At 34.9% G+C, this 21,810-nt stretch overlaps 1 protein-coding gene across 5 annotated transcripts in view; it reads left to right on the forward strand.

Moving 5' to 3' along the window:
- SHPRH (SNF2 histone linker PHD RING helicase) overlaps nucleotides 1-21,120 on the forward strand; it is an 89,963-nt gene extending 68,843 nt beyond the window's left edge. For 2 of the 5 annotated variants that reach the window (XM_036871703.1, XM_036871704.1), the window contains exons 26-30: nucleotides 10,494-10,586; nucleotides 11,270-11,356; nucleotides 12,138-12,316; nucleotides 15,169-15,249; nucleotides 16,568-18,544. In XM_036871703.1, the coding sequence (XP_036727598.1) occupies nucleotides 10,494-10,586; nucleotides 11,270-11,356; nucleotides 12,138-12,316; nucleotides 15,169-15,249; nucleotides 16,568-16,664 (537 nt within the window). In that variant the 3' untranslated portion in view covers nucleotides 16,665-18,544. Of the gene's footprint in view, nucleotides 1-10,493; nucleotides 10,587-11,269; nucleotides 11,357-12,137; nucleotides 12,317-15,168; nucleotides 15,250-16,567; nucleotides 18,545-20,964 lie in introns of those variants that run through there. The other 3 variants (XM_036871705.1, XM_036871706.1, XM_036871707.1) reach the window with 3 other exon arrangements.
- The last annotated feature ends 690 nt before the right edge of the window (nucleotides 21,121-21,810 follow it).

Below are 21,810 nucleotides of genomic sequence, written 5' to 3' on the forward strand. Positions count from 1 at the left end.
CAGCTTTCCTAGACACCCAGGAGAGAGATCAGGACAGTTACGTTTGCTGTCCTGTTGGGGCAGGGATATCTGTACAAATTCTGTTTATTATGTTCTGACTTCTTCCTGTCTTTCATGGGTATTGATAAACACATGAATTAATTGAAGGATCTTGTAAAAAAATTAAAAGAATACAGAATTCACTAAAGTTAATTTCTCTTTCTGATGCATAAATACTTACATTTCCTTTCCATTAAATACATGACTGAATATTGTACTTACTATGCAAGCAAGTTTTATCACTTTTCCACATTCTCACATTGCTTCTTGCTACTTTAACTTTTGTTTTCTGTCACCATTTCTGTCTGCCACTTCTGCCTTCTGCTGCCTGTCACATTTCTGCCACCTTCTCCTTAAAGCATGTGCTTATTGTTTTCTCACAGACTCTCACTGTACTCTGACCATCTGAAACTATCCCACTAAATGGTCACATCATCTGTCTTGGAGTTGAGGGATATAAAGATGACTCTATATGAATAATGAAGGCATTATTTTGAAATTTTATAAATATTAGTTCATACTATTCCTAAACTTACGGGTTCTTTTTTATTGTTGGTTATCCAATCCCTGATTTTTATTAAACACTCCTGAGGATTAATTTTTTATTTCATTAAAGTTTTTATCTGAAATGTTTATTTTACTCTAAGCATTCATGTCAAGGCTCTCGGACATAGCAAACAGTGTAATATCATACATGGTGCTTAATCATATAGCTGATCTCTGACAAAAGATATTTGGAGAACATAAATATAGAATTAAATAATATAAGACATTTTTTTCTACTGGTATTTCACAATGTAAGGAATCCTATTGACTGACCATATAAATAAAATGAGTAAAATGTTCATTAGTGGATTAGTGGATGCATTTAAGTTAAAGACTGTATCTACCCTAACAGCAGTGTGACAGTATTCCTGAATGACCCTTGGAACCTACTGGGCATTTCACAAAGTAAACAAAATTCCCCCTGCAAGTTCTGACAGCTGCCAGGCATTTTAGAGGGTGAAGTAGGCCTCCTGGCAGAACATATGCCCCACGTGGCCTGTTCCCCGTGTCCTCAGTTTGGCTAGGTTCATACAAAGCATTTTTGTCAGTGGAAACCATGACCCCATAATGGACACGATTCTTATGTCATAAGTTTCTATCCAGGAGAAAATACATGGATATAGCCATAGCAAAGCCTTCCCACCTGTCCCACACACACCACAATGCTTCATCTTCTCAAACTTTTGAGTGTCTAGTAATCAAGTGGTCTGCTTTTTAAAATAAAGAATTTTTTCAAGGTCCACCATAAATTTTAACTCGTTAGATCTCGGATCTGGTCCAGGAATCTACATTTTTAACAAGCAAATCTATTGCTAGTAGAGATGTTTTATACAACCTTTTTGTAGAGAAAAAAAATACTGTATTTCTACATTAAAACTCTCAGAGAAACCTAGTAATACCATGTGTCATATTCTACTATGTGTAGAATCCTGTTGTTTCCTTTCTGTTTTTCTCTTTTCTTTTTCTTTTTTTTTTTTTGACTTTCTGTTCAGTTGATTCAAAGGTGACTTGTGAAATCTGTCTTGTACTTTCTAAATACAATTAAAATATCTGGGTGGAATAAAACTGTAAAATTCTGACTGAGTTTAAAGTTGACATAAAATAATTTGGTAAATATAATCCACAGTGGTTATATTTAAATATGCTTATCTAAATATTTTCATATAAGATATGTGATATCTTATAATATTAACTGGTAAATTAATATTATGTATAATATAATATTAATGTATAGTGTAACATTAATACATGAATATTAACTGGTAAATTTAGAACACAGTTAAGTGTTTTTGTTAGAAGATGTCATGAATAAGTATAATTGCAAAAAACCATTTCTATTCACCAGCCAAGTTAGCTCTTGAACTGTTAGTGAGTCTCATGTTGAAGTTAGCAATAGATTACAATAAATTGAACATACAGTGAAGACTTCTAAGATATAAACTATAAATTATTTTTATGAACACCTTTACTGTGTGGAGTATAAACTCCATTAAAATGTGGAAAAGACATTATTCATGAGGTGAAGACTTTGTTTCATTTGCTACTGTATCCCTATTATCTAGAACAATGCCTGGCATGTAACAGGTACTCAGTGGATGGATGGATGGATGGATGGATGGATGGATGGATGGATGGATGGGGATGGACAAGTAAACAACTGATTCGTATTTACATATAATATCCCCAAAAACCTTTGGCTCCAAATAAAATTTTTAACTTTTTTGCAATTACTAACTTTATGTCTTTGAAATAATCATTCAAAGTATTTTAAAGAACAGGATAATATTTTTGTGGCTAAGTGCAGTTGTAAAATTTCCCACATAGGCTGCCTGGATGGAGTTTCCACTGAACTTTATTCAAGTAACATGTGAAGAACCCAACCCAGGCATATGCTTGAAAAGTATTCCTACTTTGTGAGATCAATCATACAAGCTGTGTAACTGCACTAAATTGTATCTGTCACTATCAACATGGATTTTTAACATGGTGAACCCGGTGCAGACAGAAATAAAACAATGCTAACTGATCTTACTCAGCAGGAACTACTATGGACAGCACAGGCAAATTGAAAGAGTTAGCTCTGCTTCAAAAGGAAAAGTCCAGAATAAAAGTAATGAAAGTCAGAAAGTACTAAGACAGGAAATGACTTCCTCTATACTAAACAATAGGAAACAGATCAAGTTACAAATCAGCAAGGAAACCTAAAGAAAAATCTATGATCTATCATACAACTGATTAGAGATCATAGTTCTTTTGTGGGGGGGCGAGGCAGAGCTAAATTGTGTAAATTTGCCTTTTTTAAAGTGATGTTCTTCAGTTAAATGAATCTTAAAAAAAATCTCTAATCTCAGGATCTTCGATTCTTGTAGTACGTTTAAAAGGTTGCAAAAAACCAATACAAGTAATAACTGGAAGATTTAAATGTTATCCCTGCTCTGTTTCAGATGTGATTGTCCCATTTCTGACAAGGCTGAAACTTCTTATCCGGGGCAGCTAGCACAGGTTAGGCATCCATTTGACCCTAGAGCAGTGAGAGGTACTGCAGGTATAATAGCATGCAGCACTAGGGTAATGGCATAATTCAGAAGACCAGTTCACTTGTGATAAACACAATCCCAATTGTATCACTAATGTAGTAAGTTTAAAAGGCCCCAGAATTACAAGCCTCCCACCCATTCCCCTAAAACCCTTATTCATCTGTAAGAAATCAGGGTAAACAAAAAGTGTAATATTTTTTAGTAGAAGTAATTTGCACAAAAGAATAAAAATAAATTCAGAATAAAACAAACGACACACAGTGAAAAGTAATGTTCTCCTTCATTCTTCCTTCTTTGCCTATTTCTATTGCCAATTTCTATTTTTAGTTATAGAGATCACCTCTATGACTTTCAGTAATATACATAAATTTTGTTTCTTGAAGTACTAGCTGTAGACAGTATCTGCTGAGAGTCCTCACTTCAAAATAGGAGGAAATTAGTGCATCTATTCTTCCTTCATTCTTTCTTTTCCCTTCCACATTCTAATTTTTGTTATAGTATCATTTTTATATTATAATGTTTATATTTTCATGTTTTGTTATCTAATTGTAGATGTGACTTCCATATCTGGAAAAAAAATCAGTAAATGGTGTGTACAATATTATAATATAAATATTTTTCATTATAGAACCAAGCAGAGTGATTGAAGTCATGCAGAAAGGAATGTAATCCTAATCCTCTCTCATTTAAACTTTGCTTTTCAAGGAAGAATCTTCTGAGTACCCCAGTGTAGTAGAAGTTCTCATTTTTTTTGCTAGCTTCCTTTATTTCTGTGTCAACCTTATCTGGCACCATTATTCATGTAATCCTCATTCTACAATTCTTTTTTCACTGTGATCTACTGTATCAAGAAATTTTAACATGATAAGCATGTGAACGGAAAATCAGAGTTTCTGCACTTCTGAAAATGACTTCATTCTGCCTTCACTTTAGAGTCATAAGTGACTGGCAACCCCCATACTGTAAGACATTATTTGACATGTTTTATATATATTAGTGTGTATGTATTTCATATGTATGGAATATATATAATATATAAACATATATACTAATATATCATATATTAATATATTATAAAGATACATTAAAGATAATATATAAATATATAGTATCTATAAAATCCCTAAAGATTTAGTCTGCCTGTTGACATAAAGTAGCCTATAAACATGAATATTCTGTCTGATGTTTGATGAAAAATAAGACTCAGTACATTCCTCGTCTCCGTTGTGTTGACTTTTTTCTGATGTTCTTCAGAACACAGTGGCCACTTTAGCCCTTAATTCTGCCAGTGGAGCTGAGCATGACCATGAGAATCCATATATATTACAAAGAAAAAGGAGTGGGAGAGCAATGTGGACAGATTAGGCAAACAGAGAAAATAAAAGGGGCCAAAGGAAGAAGGACTAGACTGGTGAAGAAGCGATATAATGGGTAACAAACCGTTGGTTCAGAGTCATGGATTGCCAAACCCTGCTTCAGAGTTCCCAGTTTTCAACAATAACTTTCCAGTCATAGAGAGCACTATTTTTCTTTTATTTATATAAATCAAATAGAAGTAGTGCTTTGCTGCTGCAGTTGGGAGGTGTCATAACTGTTCTCCTTCCTTTCCTTCCTTCCCTAAATAAGGAGTCTCAACAGATAGAAAATAGATGTGAAGGGAATAGGGTGAAGCTAGCTACAGTATGTCTTCTATGCTATCTATACTCATGGATTTTTCCTATCGTTCCCTCCTCTTTCCCCAATAACAAGACTTCAGAGAAAAAAGCAGTACCTCACTCTAAGATGCATTGGTAAAATATTCAGACCTATTTTGGAGGAGAGGGGTTGATCAAAGTCTAAATCAAATACTACTTGATTGCTTTATTAGAATTCTTCTTCTCCTGAATATACAATAGAAACAAAACTGAATTTTCCATCCTTTTAACACATTTAACAGCTTTTAACTCAAAGTTTAGGTTCTCAGATTTTAACAAGAGCCTGGAAATGTGTAGCTGCTTATTCCAATCAAGTTTAAATCTATGATAAAAATAAGTTAGTTGCACCTATTTAGCACAGATAAGAGGCTATGAGACATTTCTGATTTCTAGTTATGCTATTAGACAAACTCTAGGCCAGATTTCATGAGAAATTCTTCGTTAGCCTTTATTGTTAATGGATCTCTACTGATTTTTCATTGCCTTGACTGCCTGAATGGTCTGGAGCTTTTAACTTTGTACTTAATTTTCCAGAAAGGGAAAGACCTATATGTGTAGCTTTGAGATCTAGTTTGGTTTTGTTCATTAAATTACAAGCAAGGGAGCAAAGATCTTCATAAAGAACATTTTGTAAGATTCTTTTGTTGTAAAGAAGGAAAATCCCATCCTTTTCCTTCAGTGTTAACTGTTATAATGCTCTTGGCTACTTACCTCATGAGAGGAAGAGCAGGAGAGGCACTAACTTGATCTGAGTGGTAGCACTTTATATGTCTCCTTTCATAGTTCCCTAGTTGGCCTTAGAGAGAACTAGTGCCTCAGAGAGAACAGCCACAAAGATACAGTCAAGGGCGGACAGAGGACAGATGATAGGTCTTCATTCCAAAGCTGGGCCTTGGTCTTCGATGTTTCAGAAACATGAAGAAAAACCAAGCATTAATCATAGAGTAGGGTTGGTAGATATACATGTGGAAAAACTGAAGAGACTACCAAGAAAGGATAGAAATGAGGAAAGGGACAGGAACTTCGGAAGAGGGCAGAGCTGCTTATAATTAAATCCAACTCTATCAACCTAATATATTATGAAATGATCTAGCAGTTTTGGGGGATTTCTCTTCCCATGCACCCCCCTCCATAATTCCAGCCTAACTTTGCCTCTGTGTGTTTGCTGATACAGCTAAAACATAAACTGGGTTGGATTGAGGCTGCCAGTGTACCTGTCTTGAGAATATTCATACTCAGTTAACACCTTGAACAGGGATGGACTGATATCTGTTTCCTCATCCATATCTTTTTTGCTTTTTCTGTGATCCTCTCCTATATAGATATAACCCATCTCCTTCCTGTTTTAATCTTTTTAACAAAGTGAATATTTCTTTTCTGTAGCAGTGACCACATTGAGTAGTCATCTCAGAAACTGGCAGATCTGAGCCAAAGTTCATTTATGTATTTGAGATAGAAAGAAACATTAAAAAGAACAGTAGAATGTGCATAATGCTTATTAAGATGGTATAATAAAGCATTCACTTAAATCGCTTCCAGGCCAGCCCAGCAGTATAAAACCATCCTTTGCTTTTCTCCATATTCTGTAACATGCATTAGACTGTATGTATTTGGGAATAAGGGAGTATCTTTTCATCATTGTATATTCAGTGCCTAGTGTAGTTCTTGTCATTTATGTGCACAGAAAGTTTTTGTTGAATGATTTGAATAATCAAACGTGAACTTACCTGAAATGCTAGAAGGTTTGAGTGACCTCTTTGATCCCTTTTATTACTCTGCTCTTAGACCAACCATGGTCTTTTCAGTATTATTTGGGGACTTTTGCTTTTTACTTGGAAGTGTAAAAACACAAGCAGAAGAGAGAAAAAAAGTTAAGAATAAGGGCCTATTGTGGTAGTTATCTCTGATTCTAAAGATTGGAAATAAAAGTCCACAGGGTTTGCTGACTTTATTAACCTCTCCTATCACTGCTGATAGGTAGGGAGAAAAATGAGTGTTGATAGACCAGAATGAGATGGCACCACCCTCCAATTGGTAGGTTCTTTTTAGACCAGTTCCAGTGAATTTCATTACACGGTACTAACCCAAAATCCACCTCAGGTCTGCTTTGTGTTAGGTTAAATCTGCTCGTCTTTCAAGACTGCTCTTGTCTGAGTCTCTCTAGCTTTTATAATTTTATAATCTCAATTATAAAAGAGATTAATTGCAAGATTTGATTTGCCTGTTGTTAATCATTCTGAATGACCAAAAAAATATGTTGAGAGTTGTTAATTGTATTCTAACCTGCTTTTATTTTTATTTTGTTTATTCGTTGTTTTACTCAGGTGTGTTTGGGATTGAGAAGCCTAAACATACATATTAAAATTTTTTACATTAAGTAAACTGGTTGAGTATATACTATTTACAAAGGACCATGCTAGGCTCTAGGTGATATAAAAGTAAATGCCATTTGGTCCTTGTTTTCAAACAAATATCAACTGATAAATGACAGGAATATACTGTACTCTGAGATATGATATAATATATGAAATCATACTAGGTAGAATCATGGCAGGGCAATTAATTGAGGAAAAAGCTATTCTTCTCCAAATAAAATCTCTCATCTTTCCCTTATGAAAGACAAATTTAAATGTCAAACAAACACAGAAAAGTCTAATAAAGTAGTAAAGTCAAAGAATACTTAGTTTTTAAATCCACATATCATTCATCAAGCATTTGTGAGTTACTAAAGCTAATATAATATAGCACTTTTGCTTACATTACTGCATTTAATACAATTAAATGTGAACTACATATAGAAAGTTAGGAAAATATTTACAACATAAATTTAACATGTACAGTATATGAGAGGTCCTACAAACCAGTTTTTCTTTAACTTTTGACCAACAGTTCCACATTAATATGCCTTTCCAACAAAAATATGTGCACAGATACCCAAAGCTATAAGTATAAGCATAGTCACTGAAGTATTGTTTGTAAGAACAAAAAAGAATGAAATCAACCTAAATATATATTAATAAACAAATATTTAATAAATTGTTGTATCCTAAATATTGTGCAGCCATTGAGGTGAGGTATATATAGAGGTCCTACATGGTTAAGATTGCCAAGATACAATGTTAAATATAAAGGCCAATGTTATAAAACACATTTAAAACTATTTGTGGGGTGTGTGTGCGTTTTTATAGAGGCTTCTAAAATGCCCAAGAAGGTCTAACAGAATAAATGCCAAATTCTTAGTGGTGTTTAGAAAGAGTAAGGCATAAAATAATAGACTTAAATTTTTTAATCCTAAACTTCTATTAACTTAGTTGTCCAATGAACATACATTGCTTTTTTGTAATTTTTTATAAGTTATCCAAGGACTTCCCTGGCAGTCCAGTGGTTAAGACTCCGTGCTTCCACTGCAGGGGGCACGGGTTGGACGGGTTGGATCCCTGGTCGGGGAACTAAGATCCCACATGCCGTGTGTGAGGCCAAAAAAAAAAGTTATCCAAAAAGTGTTTGTGCTGTATGTAGCAAATAGGACAGAAACCAGATCCTTATTTAACTTCTATTCAGTTTTTCTCCTACATTTTACTGCCTTTCTTTTTAGAAAGATCAGTAGTGCTTTTTAGATTGGTAATCCTTCACTGTCTAGAGCATTAACTTTTCATTTAGCAACACATTATGAATTTTTATTAAAATAGACTCACAAAGGCAGTGTATTTTCAACACAGCATCTTGTAACTTGAAGCAACATTTGTAATGATAATTTATGATAATTTAAATGTCTTCAAGTAGTCTAAAATGTGAAATCTTTGGGAGAATCTGCTTTAACACATTGGTCTAACATAAGGATTATGCATTTTGGCTTTGTTTTCAAAAATTGTGTAAGGCATGCCTGCTCAAACCAAGGACCACAGATATATATGAGCCACCCTCTTCTTTCTTCAGTTTTCTCATTCTCAATAGCCACTTTCTGTCCATCTGGAAGAAAAGCGTATTAAGGCCATCTCACTCCCCATGTAGCTTTCTGCCAAGCAGAGCTTTGGATTTCCAGACTTCCTTATTGTTCTTCTTTCATAGTAGGAAGTAACTGGACTGGGACCAAATGGTTCAGAATTGTAGCATTTGGAAGGGATCACTGAGAGCTACCACTGAAGTGGCCAAATTTTGATAAAAGGGAATATTCTAGTCTTTTCCTTCATAGAGTTAACACTCCGGTTTGGAATGTTGCTTATAAAAGACTATTCTGTTTTCTTTTGAAATTTTTGTAAGAAGCAGCTTAATTGATAGAAGCATTCATAGTTATCCTGGTATTTCACCTGAAAATATCTTTGAAAATGAGACCTTGCAAGGAACATGGAAGTTTCTGTCTAAACTACTAAATGATCACATTATGCTAATTTCCTGTTTTCTCTTATTTGAGATAATTTTGCTCTTATTTAAGATAATTTTTAGATTGAAGTAGGTCCCTTATACTTTTTAACCTTTCAAGTATAATTGAAAGTCTGCATATCCAGAGAAATAGATGTAGATCCAGGATTTTAATACGAGAATTTTTAAATTTCTCCCATAATTCTTTGTTGGTAACTTTAAAATTAGTAAAGCTTTCTTCCTTGTTTTGTTTATATTTTTACCTTTGAGTGTCTCCTTGTGTAAAAGTAGTAAGGGGGTGTGATTTGAGGAGAAGAGCAGTATGGGAATATTTTTACTTCTTTTTGGTTAGATCTACCCCCCTTGTAGGATAATCTCTGTCATTGTTGTGCTCATATTTAATGTCTCTGAAAGATAATAAGTTATTGGGTGTCTACTATTTGCCAACTATTGGGCCAAACACTTTGTATTCGTTTTCTCATTTAACCATCACAGCAACCTTTGGAAATAGATGTAATTATCATCCCTGCTTGACAGATAAGAAAACTAAGGCTTAGAAAAGTTAGAATCTATATAACTAAGGAGTTGCTGTACTGGCAATTGAATTTCGATTTATCTCACTCAAAATCTCATGCCCTTAATCTCCGTGTCATACCATCTCCCAGAGCATTCCAGGAGGAAGACTTTCTCAGTGAAGGCTACAAAAACACTTGCTTTATTTCTTCATTTTCTTATTTCTTCACTTTTTCTCATTTTCATACTCTTATCCTGGAAATGGTCATGGAAAGTACAAAAAGCACTCTTTCAGTGTTTATCTAGCTTTGTATAAATCTGCTTCCGTCCAAGTGGACATCATTTGTACCTCTGTCATTGTAGTGCCCTAGTAAGAAAGGATTCTTTGTGGGTTAGATTCTTTACTATTTGCTTACTTTGGAGTTTTGATTCATTATATTCTGAACATTTTCAATGCCATAATATATGAAATGAAGAGTGTTTTTAATATAAATTCTGCTTATCTAAAGTAACAAAATTTTGTAACTACAAAACGCAGCCACTTAACTAAAAAATCTTATCTTAGGGTCATATCACTGTATGACTTTCTGGTGTGCATTTTTATATTTGATTCTTTCAGGGTGTAAATCCGTAACTTGTACAGTTTGAGGCTAAAGAAAATTTCCAGCAGATACAAAATGAAAAAGGATGAACACATATGTACCTATCATATAGTTTTGATAATAAGTGTTTTATGTTAGTTTTCCATTCCACTGTTAACCAGATTTTATTTGGTAATAATGTGTTTTCTTCTTTGTGTTCAAAGGGCAGCCATTCTACAAAAGTGGAAGCTGTGGTCAGAACTCTGATGAGAATCCAGCTGAGAGATCCAGGGGCTAAAGCACTTGTTTTCTCAACGGTACAATCAACATTTTCATCCTCGTTAACTCGGAGTGGCTTTCTGTTTCAAATCAGTTTATATCTGAGAAATAATTGTTAATGTTTGCCAAAATATAATTGAGATTTAGAATTACTGATAGATTTCTCCATGTTAGATTTTTTTTCTATGTCCATTGGATAGAATTATTTTTAGAGAAATTTGATGATGCTTCACAAGTCAATTCCTATAGCTACATTTCATGTTTTTATATTAATTTTACTTAGGGATTTTCTTATATTAATATTTTTAAATTGGAATCTCTAACCTTTAAAGTCATTTCACAGATGAACTTGGTTAAGGAAAAGAAAATTAAAATAACCTATTGAATAAAAGGTATTGAGTAAAACTTCTAGTTTTCATTTTTGGAAGATAATTAACCACGTCCATTAAGTACTCTGTAATTTGTTTTCTGTTGTTTATGTTTATCATAATTCATTTACTGAAGATGCTCATTTTTTTTACTCTATCTTTAACCAGCATTTGATACAAAAAAATCTTTCAGGATAGAACAAAATATATTAATGGTATTATACTTGAAGATTTTGTTTTTGTTTACTTAATTCTGAGGTATAAAGGATATTTTGGTTTAGTCACTTTTCAAATTTTTTTATATGAAAGCTGTTTGTAAATATTTATTTTCCTATTGTTTTATGTGTTCTTAGTGGCAAGATGTATTAGACATTATTTCTAAAGCTCTCACTGATAACAGCATGGAATTTGCACAGATCAGTCGTGTTAAGACATTTCAGGTATGTCAAAAGACTTTACTTATGTCTTTTTGGAGTGGATTCAGTTGCAAATTGAAACTGCTCTTAACTAGCTTACTTGCATTTATTGTCTTGTGTCGTATAAACCACAAAAACATGGTTTGAGTTCTTGATTAACTATAAAATTAACATTTAAAGGCAAAGTAAAGAAATTGCATTTATTTTCCATCTATTCAGTTACACCCATAGCAAACCATATTTAAAGATCTTCTGATTTGAGGTCTGTTTCTTTAATATAGGAAGAGATGGCTGTGGTGCACCTTTTGAATGGACAGAGGCCTCATGCCCCTGGGATTAAGTTCTAAAATCACTGCATTAGGCAAACTGCGTATGGTTAAACTATGCTTACATCACACTCAGCACAATGACAGGTGCACACCTAAGTGACAAACACCAAAAATAACACCAAGAGAAAATTTAGTAGATTCATGTCTCTTACCTCACACTCACTCTTGCACATTCTTTCTCTCACTCTCTTTTTCCTCTAAGCTCATATAGTTTAATTTGCATACATCACATACATGTATCTTGTGATTCCATTATATATCATAAAGAACAAGAGAGGTTATGTGACACTTTTTTTCATAAAATCAAGCAATAAGTTTATGTTTTCTAAAATTGGTAATTTTACATTTAATTTTCTTAGTCACTACATTTCACAATGACCTGGATACCGTTAGGCATTTTAATATGAGCTGCATATAATATACTGCTCTTATTTTTAACTATCCAGCTAAAATTTAAATGTACCTTTCTTTTTTAGGAGAACCTTTCAGCATTTAAACATGATCCCCAAATCAATATTTTGCTGCTGCCCCTGCACACAGGTTCTAATGGATTAACTATCATCGAAGCAACTCATGTTCTCTTGGTGGAGCCCATATTGAACCCTGCCCATGAGCTTCAGGCCATAGGAAGGGTGCACCGGATTGGACAAACAAAGTAAGGGCTAAAGTTAACATCAGTAATATTTGCTCCAGTTTCTAAGATACAGATCAGCATTTAAACTCTTCATTTATGTTCATCATAACCTATTCATTTTTAGTTACTTCCTTATGTATTAAATTTTCAAGTGTTATTAGATGACCAGAAGACATTTTGAGATTTCCAACCCTCCCTCCTCCAAGCAGCAAACCCCCAAATTCTCCCAGATTTTTGTCTCCTCCTTCAGAAACTACCCTGATCATTTCATCAAAACAGCTTCTTATAATACTTAAGACAACTACTAAGTTGAAGGCATCTATCATAACTTTGAGAAGAATTAACTTTTGATTGGCTAAAGTAGCCTCTATTTAAAAGAAGGTATATTTTGTACATGACTGAAAACAAATAGCTTTTTTAAATGTTTTTTTTTGTTTTTTTTTTAATTTATTTATTTATTTATTTTTGACTGTGTTGGGTCTTCGTTTCTGTGTGAGGGCTTTCTCTAGTTGCGGCAAGCGGGGGCCACTCTTCATCACGGTGCATGGGCCTCTCACTATCGCAGCCTCTCCTGTTGCGGAGCACAGGCTCCAGACGCGCAGGCTCAGTAGTTGTGGCTCACGGGACCAGTTGCTCTGCGGCATGTGGGATCCTCCCAGACCAGGGGTCGAACCCTTGTCCCCCGCACCGGCAGGCAGACTCTCAACCACTGCGCCACCAGGGAAGCCCTAAATAACTTTTTTATAAATTCTTCCCCTTAGGAAAATACAGCCTTCCAGGTCCACTCTAAGAGACAATTAGTTTAGTTTAAGGCACAAAGTAATCCTAATAGTAGATATTATGTAGTATGTACTACTTTTATTCAAATATCAGAATGGACAATTATCCTTTATAAGGCCTCTCAGATGTATTACCTCCTGGATGTTAGATGCTTTGAATTTTTTTTTTTAAATGCATCCATACTAAGCTCTCATTTAATAAATATTGATTGAATACTTACTATATGTCAGGCATTATGCTAAATACTGAAGATTCAAATTGAATAAGACATAATTTGTTTCCCCAAGGAGATCACTATGTGGTACAGGAAACATGATTTAACATATTGTAGTAGAGTGTGAGAAAATATAATAGAAGTACTGTGGTAACAAAAGAAGGGAGTGATCTCTTGTGCCCTAGAGAGTCAGGAAAGGCTTCATTAGATTGACTCTTAAAGGAATAATTATTCCAAAGTTGGGCTAGAAAAGGGTGCTCATACAGCCAGAGTTGCCTGTGCAGAAACACAGAGGAAATAAATAACATGATAACATGATATTTCTAGGGACCCTAAGAAGTGAAATTGCTGGAGTATAAAGTATGTGGAGAGGAGTGGCAGGAGACAAGGTCTTGTATGCCATACTCAGAAACATGGCCTGCTTTGTAAGCAGTGGCTGGGAGAGCAAATGATGACTTTTAACTTTGAGCAAGAAAGAGACATGTTCATCAGGCAAAATATGGCAAAGTAATATAATTGTAATAAATGCAAGCTTGTTCTAAAGTACTAACAAGTAGCATTTAAAACGTAGTTATGTCTTATTGGGTTATTGCTTTTTGTTTGGTTTGGGTTTTTGGCAGTGGGGTGGGGAGAGCAGGGAGTTGGTTTTTTTGCTTTTTGGTTTTGTCCTATATCTTTAAACATTGAGTTCTTATCATTATCTTCTAAAGCATACAGTGGACTCATCCCAGATGTAAGGCCACAAGTCTAAAAAAGCCACTCAACACTGTTTAACAATCCTACTATGCTTCCCTAGTAAATAGATTTTTCTACTTTCTGAGGAGACTCTCTTAAGTCTCCTGTATCTTCCTCCTCCCCTTTGAGGACGATCTTGCCTCATTCAGAGAAAACAGATACAGTCAGATTAGAAGTACCTCATCTTTCCATCACCAGCTTGAACAGTCTACCTGCATCAATACCTACATAGTTCATTCAGTAAGTTTTTACTGAGCTCCTCCTGTGTGCCAAGCACTGTTCTAAGTACTTGAGATGCCCTCACAGAGCTTAAATTCTAGTTGTAGGGGGTTGGTAGAGAGACAGATGGTAAACAATAAACATAATAAGTAAAATATATACTATGCTAGGAGCAGGGTAAGGAGGATTAAGAGTGCAGGTGGCTGGGCAGGAAGGCATGGAAGTTCTTATGAAGAAGGTAACAGCTGAACAAAGAAATGTGAAATGAGATAAAAAAGAGAGAAGGTCACGCAGATACCTGCCATCTCTGCCTCCACTTTCTGCCTAATAGTCCGTCCTCCACACAGCAGCCAAAAGGACTTCTAAAGTATAGCCAAGAATAATTCGAATCATGCATTAAACCCACTGATGGCAAGAATCCAAATTTTTGCCGTGTCCTACGAGACCCTGTGTGACTTGACCTCCCTGCCCTTTGTTTACAATATGCTTTGGCCATGCTAGCCTTCTCTCTGCCCCTCAGACATTTTCAGCTTGGGCCAAGCACGTTCTCCTCCCAGGACTTTGCGTTTATTCCCTGCTGCTTCTATCTGGATGCTCCTCCCACTCCTCCTTTGCTTATTAGCCGTCTCATCCCCACCAGTCGTGCTTCAGGTCCTGTGTCAGCCTCCTCATGTCCTTGTCTGCACCTGAAAATACCTTATTTTGTGTGTGTTTATTGTGTGTCTCCCCTCAATAGGTATTTGTTCATTCAGATTAAATCATTTGTTGTATTCACTGTTGACCATTGCCCCCGCCAGCACCTGGATTAGTCCCTGCCACGGTAGATACCAACTGACTGACGAATATAACATATAATATATGAAGTTTGTTTGTTCTAATTTGTTTTAAGGTGTTTTTAAACTTATAATTGTTATGTACCTTCTAGACCCACTATTGTACACAGATTCTTAATTAAAGCAACAATAGAAGAAAGAATGCAAGCAATGCTGAAAACTGCCGAGAGGAGGTAGGTAACAGTTTACTTCAAGTGGACAGGAGAAGTTTTCCTGTTCATAAAAGGTTGTATACGTGTGTAGAACTTCTTCACCTAGATGACCACTTAGTCAACCAAAAGATATAAGTGCAAATGCTTTTTAAAAGCAAGGTATGACATTTTACCTCTCCAGAATTTCCCCGTTAGTACTTTGGGCATTCTATATTTGACTTAATTTATTAATAGGGATTGTAATATATAAAAATATTTAAACTGTCGTACTATTAAAGAAACTTCATTTCAGAGCTAGTATACTTTGAACCACCCATGTGTATTGGGGGCGGGGGGGGTGGAGGGAGGAACTATCCTACATTTCTTTGCCACACTGGATTACTTTTTAAATGGAATCTATCTTTATGCCCAACCTAAAAGCTTTAGTCTGATAGCTGTAACATGAAATTTAGAGCGCTGCTTGATACATCACACTGGTTAGTCACATGCAGGTAGAAAGGTCTGGACTTAAAACTAGGCTGGTAATTGTGGCATTAATTTCAAAGGCAGAACAGAAGCAGAGAGACCAGAACAGCCTTAATTTTGAAAACTTAAGTTTGGAATCATAAAACTTCCTAACATTTATTTCCTAATTTATTTTCTTTAAAGTCATTTTGAAACATAAACTAATACCTAACTGAATCCTTGTGAGATAGGTATGATTGGAAGATACACTCAGAAGAGATGATTGCCTTAGAAGGGATTGTTTCCACAGAGGTACTTTGCAGAGCAAAGAAGCCATTGGAAACCAGAAATTTTCTTTCATTGGTGGTCTGTGGGAAAGAAAGGCTACCACAAGAGCTTTTTGCCTCAAACATGAAGGCTTTTTGTTAGTGGTGTTTCCATATGTCACAGAATTCAGTGCTTATATTTAAGCTGCCTCAATAAAACAGCAATTAAAAGAGCTGTTGAATTGTTCTTGAAACAAATGAACTTTGGATACTAAGAAGGTAAGTTGTAAGGTGAGAGCTTTAGTACTAGCTGGCAGGGGTTTTGTCTCTTTGTTTTATTAATTGTGCAGAGAAAGACATTTTATGACCAAGTTTGAAAATGGTATATAGAAATCTTCACTACTTTTAACAAGTTGTAATAATGATCCCATTGCCTACTTTCTTCCAGGAGTTTCTTATAACTCAATTACAAAAACTTAGAACAAGTATGTTCTTATATAAGAATATAATATTATTGTACTATTATGTCTTATATTATTATTATAAGACCAGACAGTATATAAAGACGAATATAATAATTTATTCCTTGGGGTTTCTTTCTGATTCTGCTCACTTGCAAAATCCTGCAGTCACACAAACCCATCAGCGAAACATTCCGAGGCCTCTGTCTTGACCGTGGCTGGTCTGGCAGACCTGTTTACCAAAGAAACTGAAGACCTCGAATGAAGTACACTGGATTCAATCCACAGACTTTAATGTGTTTTAAATTTTTCATAGCTTATAGAATAAAGTTATAAGTTAAACAATCCAACAGATGTCAGTAAACAGTGTTCTTAGTTGAATGAATTTATTTCTTTTTCAGTTGTACAGTGTTCTAGTAGTTATTGAGTCCTTTCCAATATACTGTTTCCACAATCGCCTATAAAGATTTTTAATTTTACACTCCCAATAAAATATTTATTTTTGTTCCCAAGAGTACCTCTATCTGAGGGAATTAAGAGAGGTAATATGTACTTTTCTTTTGGTAAGATCAGTCTTAAAAAGAATTAGAATAACAGAGTAAGTCAACTAGTCTAGTTGTACATGACTTGGTATACTCTACCAACTAGATCTCATTTTTGAAAGAGCCTTCAGTATCTTTAGCACATGATTCACCAATATCTTATTAGGGATATTTCTAAAAGATGGTGAATTATGTTAGCTCCTAGTTCTTTGAGTAGATATAGACTGTAACTCCATAAATAGTAACTTTAGAGTAATGCAACTCCTAACAGTAAGTTAATATTAGGCAATTATTTCTTTTCTCTGTATCTTGCCACTAAAAATCAAAACACTGCACACTTTAAGTATTTCTATTCTATGTTAAGTATTATCAGTGTAAGCAGTTAACTTTAGCCTTTCTAAGTGTATTGATGTTTATTACTTTCCTTAAAATTATCTAAACTGCTTTCTCTACTTTTAATTTGTCTTACTGAGTTTTTACCTGTTTTAAGATTGATGTATCTGTAAATATTGCAATGTTTATAATTTCAGTTCTTATCATTATAACATGGCAATATGGCAGGGGTTTTTTTTATCGCTATTATACTAATGTCCTGGGTTCTTTTCCTTTCGCATGTTCTTGTGTAACTAGACTTTTAACCACTAATATCTAAATTTATGATAGGATTTGTTATTTCATTCCACTAGTACTTTCCTCAAGGACTAGTATTTGATCTTTGGAACAAGAGAATGTCATATTCACATAAGCAAATAATTGCAAGTGATAATAACCTAGTGTTTCTTCTTCTGTGAAGAATTAATGGACTTTGAAATTGCTAAATAAGGAGTAGCTTGTTGTATCCTAGCCATTTGATGTAATACAGATGTTCTTGATTTGTTTTCTTTGAGCCTTCAGAGTTTTAGATGACCCTCAGGACTCATTAGCGCCTACTTAGTTGCCCAGAAAACTGTAATAGAAATATACCCTGGATCACATTTGTCCGAGAGGCTTTGGTGCTTAGTTAAGGTGCATTTTCTTATTCTGGTTTATAGGGTGACATAATTCAACTGAAGAAAACACACACACATTTTTGGTGCTTATTTTCTTCAGCTGAAGGAAGATATGCATTGATTCTTTTATATGAAATATTAAACAGAACTATTATTTTTATAGCTCTTTACATGTTATAAAGAGCTTTCCTATAGATTCACGTGTTTAATTTGCCCAACAGTCCTGTGAAGTTGATATAATTAATATCATTGCTGTTTTAAAGGTAGAGAACTGAGATTCAGAAATATTGAGAAATGTGCCTATGACACACAGCAAGTAAACAGTGGAGCCAAGGTCCCCTGACTGCAAATCTCATGTTCTTTCTCTAAATCATATACCTTGTTGAGATTCAGAAGGCCCATGGTTATAATTTAATGATGAACATATTTCAGTATTTCTTTCTGTTTGTTTCCTAGTATTCCTTTTTGCGCTACAGTTTTAGGAAAAACAATTTGATATGCTTTAATTTTGTAAAAAAAAGAAATATAAAAATATAAATATACCTATCTGTATTAGAGAAAACCTGCTCTTATTTATTTCTGTAAAATATTATCAACTGAATAAATATTTTAGTGGAAATTGAAATTTGGGGACTTATTTAATTTCTGGTCCATAGAACATACTGCGTGGTTTTTGTTTTTTGTTTGTTTTGGTCTCTCAACAAAAGGTGTCAAAATTGTTTATACCACAGAAGCCTATATTTTATAGACATTTATTATTTCTTCAAAACTGTTGTGACACTTCTCCCAAATGATTGTTCAGAACAAATTCAGATCTAGTCCCCACATCTTGGCTGCAAACAAAGGACTTCTTTGATTCCTCCTTCCATCATTTTATATTCTCTAAAATATCACTATACTTATAAATAGTTGTTCTTAAATGGATGCTTTATTAATGAACCAGTGAGAAAAAAAAATGAGGTAATTCGAGTCCTTAGAGACCTGAAATGCATTTGGATTTGGGGCCACGTCTCTGTTAAAGGAATCCAGGTGAGCTGACTAGGACTGAAAAGACTTATTTATATACAGTGAGAAATACATACACCTAATTCCTTAGTCTTTTGCTTCAAACCCAGGTAGCTTTACTATGTCTATTGCAGCTTCAACTTTTCTCTCTGCATGTGATCTCAGTAGAATGGCCCATGTTTTAGGGATACAATATTAGGGATTGGTCCCTTTCATATCATACGAATAACAACAAACTGAAAACTCTCTACATTGATAGTTCAACATATAACCACAAATTCTTTGTAAACAATTATCAAACTTAACGATACTTGTCAAAATATTTAGGATTTGAATTTAACAATGCAAGATTAATCATCAACTCAAGTTACCTTGTTAAGTGGACAAAGGAAGAAATGATGTCTTTTAAATCTTCTGCTCTCGTTTACTAGTCCTCCCAAGATTTAGTGTGCTTGAGTTCTTTATGTTTATTAAACTACAGGATAATCTTCGAGAAATGCAAAAATCACCTGTGCTAGAAGACCTCAGGCTTAGTTAAGCTGAATAAAAAGTATCTTTCAGTTTTTCTAGAATTTAAACGAAATCCCACAATTATACGCCGTTTCTTAATTTCTAACTGGCATATCAATATAAAAATGAAATGTTATTAAAACGGTACAGTACCAGCAATGTGTTTTAAACCTGTCTACTCTGATAAAGGAAATCTAATCTTCAATGATGCTTCTTCAAAGTGGGACCAATCAACTCTGTATTTTATGTAACTTACAAGAATTTCCATGTACCTCTGTTACATTGTGAATGTGATATAAACACTATCCCACATAAGGCTTGAATTTGAACCACTTGGAAGCCTTCCTTTAGAGGAAGGCTGTGTGAGTAATTGATAACCCCAAAGGGAATTCAGTTCTCACAGTGGGTATATGGTGTTGCCTCTGAGTTGAATAACAGACAGTATCACATACAGAAAATAGCAGGAGAACTTGGCTGGGACCAAAGTGGGCATCTCCAGCTTCCCCATGCCTTCAGTCAGTGTTTCAGAGACCTGCATACCTTGTCTTTGAAGTTCCCGTACCATCCCTTAACCCTATTCCGTTATTTAATATCAGTGACTCTCAAGACTGATTTTGTCCATTAAAACTGACTTTGCTATATTGAAACCAAATCCTTTGTACTACAGCATATGCTTTTTCCTTGAAAAATAGAAATAAAATTTAACCTCCATTATCTGTGTAATGATTCTTTGTATGGGTGACTATTATTAGATTATTAGGTAACTTTTGCTTTCTGCCTTTCAGATATTCCATACCTTCAGCCTTTACTTAAAGAGCTTCCTCTCCAAACTCCTTTGGTATCTGTCTCCTAATAAGCCTGCTCTTATGTGCCACATCCTTGATAGAGCCTATTCAAGGAACAGTTTTGAGCGAGGACCTATTTTCAACACATGGGATCTTTTCAGATCCGTGATTTGTATGCCTCACGGTTCTGATCCCTGAACTCTCCGTGTCTTACAGAGCAAACATTTGCGCCCAGATTTCCTTAGAAACTACTTCCTCCTCACTTTATTAATAATATATTTTGGGTATATCTACTGAGATGGCCTGCGCTTATTTTCTTTCAAGACCATTTAGTGTATATTTGCCACATCCCTAATTCTGAGCTCAGAATTATAAAGGCACCTTATGCCCCTTTGTTTCCCTGCTTCCCAAACGACTGCTACACGCAGTTATTTTTTTCCAGACTGTTTGTAAAAATGTCCATTAACTAAAATGAAAACACTACTGTTTGTTGACCATACTGAGTATATTTTCCTTTGGCTGTCACAGAATATTGTCTTCTTTGCTCAGTGCAAACCTGTGTTTTAAAAGGGAATGTATTTTAATGCCTGATCTCGCTTTATTGTATTAGAATGTTTATAAACGATTAGCTGTTAAACTGTTAAAAGCATCAGTGTGGAATATTGTTTAAGTAAAACTTCCTCAGTGCTTTTCACTTTTTAATTGATAATCAGATTACTGCTTATATGCTGCAGGTGACCGTTTCTACCCTGAACTCATTCAGCTTCCCAGAGAATTGTCTACCAGCATGATACAGTACAAGTAAAGATGTCACATAGCACTTCACCTTCCTATCAAGTTGTTAACGACGACTCAATTAAGTAGACATCCAATTTATGCAGTGAGTTGTTTTTAAGGGGGGATTACTTTTACTCATGATCTTTCCATATACATACAGCAAAAGCTTAGCACGTTTCCTACTTAAATGGCTTTGGTCTTTCAAGCATCACCATAAAGATCTTTACTGAGTAAACCACTTTTTAATTCTCTCTCCCTTCCTTCCTCTTTGTTCTTTTCCTCCTTGGTTTTAAAATTGTATGTCTAGGTACTGGAAGAGCAGTTTATTCACCATCATGTAAAAGGGTGCTTATCAGACCCCCACCCAGTGTCCTAACCTGGAGTCAGTGGGCCCTTGGGAGGAAGAGGTTTCCCAGATGAGCTTCAGAGGGTAAGCCCCCCAAACTGTACACAGTCTGCAGCTCCCTGGAGAGAGTTCTGTAGCAGCCCAAACTGGCAAAGACGTAACCCATAAAGACAAAAGGTCTTTAGAGTCCGCAATAATTTTGATGCACATAAAGGTCCTGAGACCAAAAATTTTGAGAACAACTACAATAGCCTATTTTTAAATTATCTTCAATGTCTCCTCATCAAGAACAAGGCAGGGAATGGGCTAAATTTTTCTAGCCAAGTTTGTGGAAAGTTGCTATATACACAATTTTATTGATCATAGGCAAAGACCTACTGTAAAAAGAAGTCTACCCACACAGCGACAGCAAGTCTGGTAGACTGTAGAACAAGGAGTTCCATTTAATTTTGCATCT

This window comes from Balaenoptera musculus, chromosome 12 (assembly GCF_009873245.2).
Source record: "Balaenoptera musculus isolate JJ_BM4_2016_0621 chromosome 12, mBalMus1.pri.v3, whole genome shotgun sequence".
Classification (NCBI taxonomy): domain Eukaryota; kingdom Metazoa; phylum Chordata; class Mammalia; order Artiodactyla; family Balaenopteridae; genus Balaenoptera; species Balaenoptera musculus.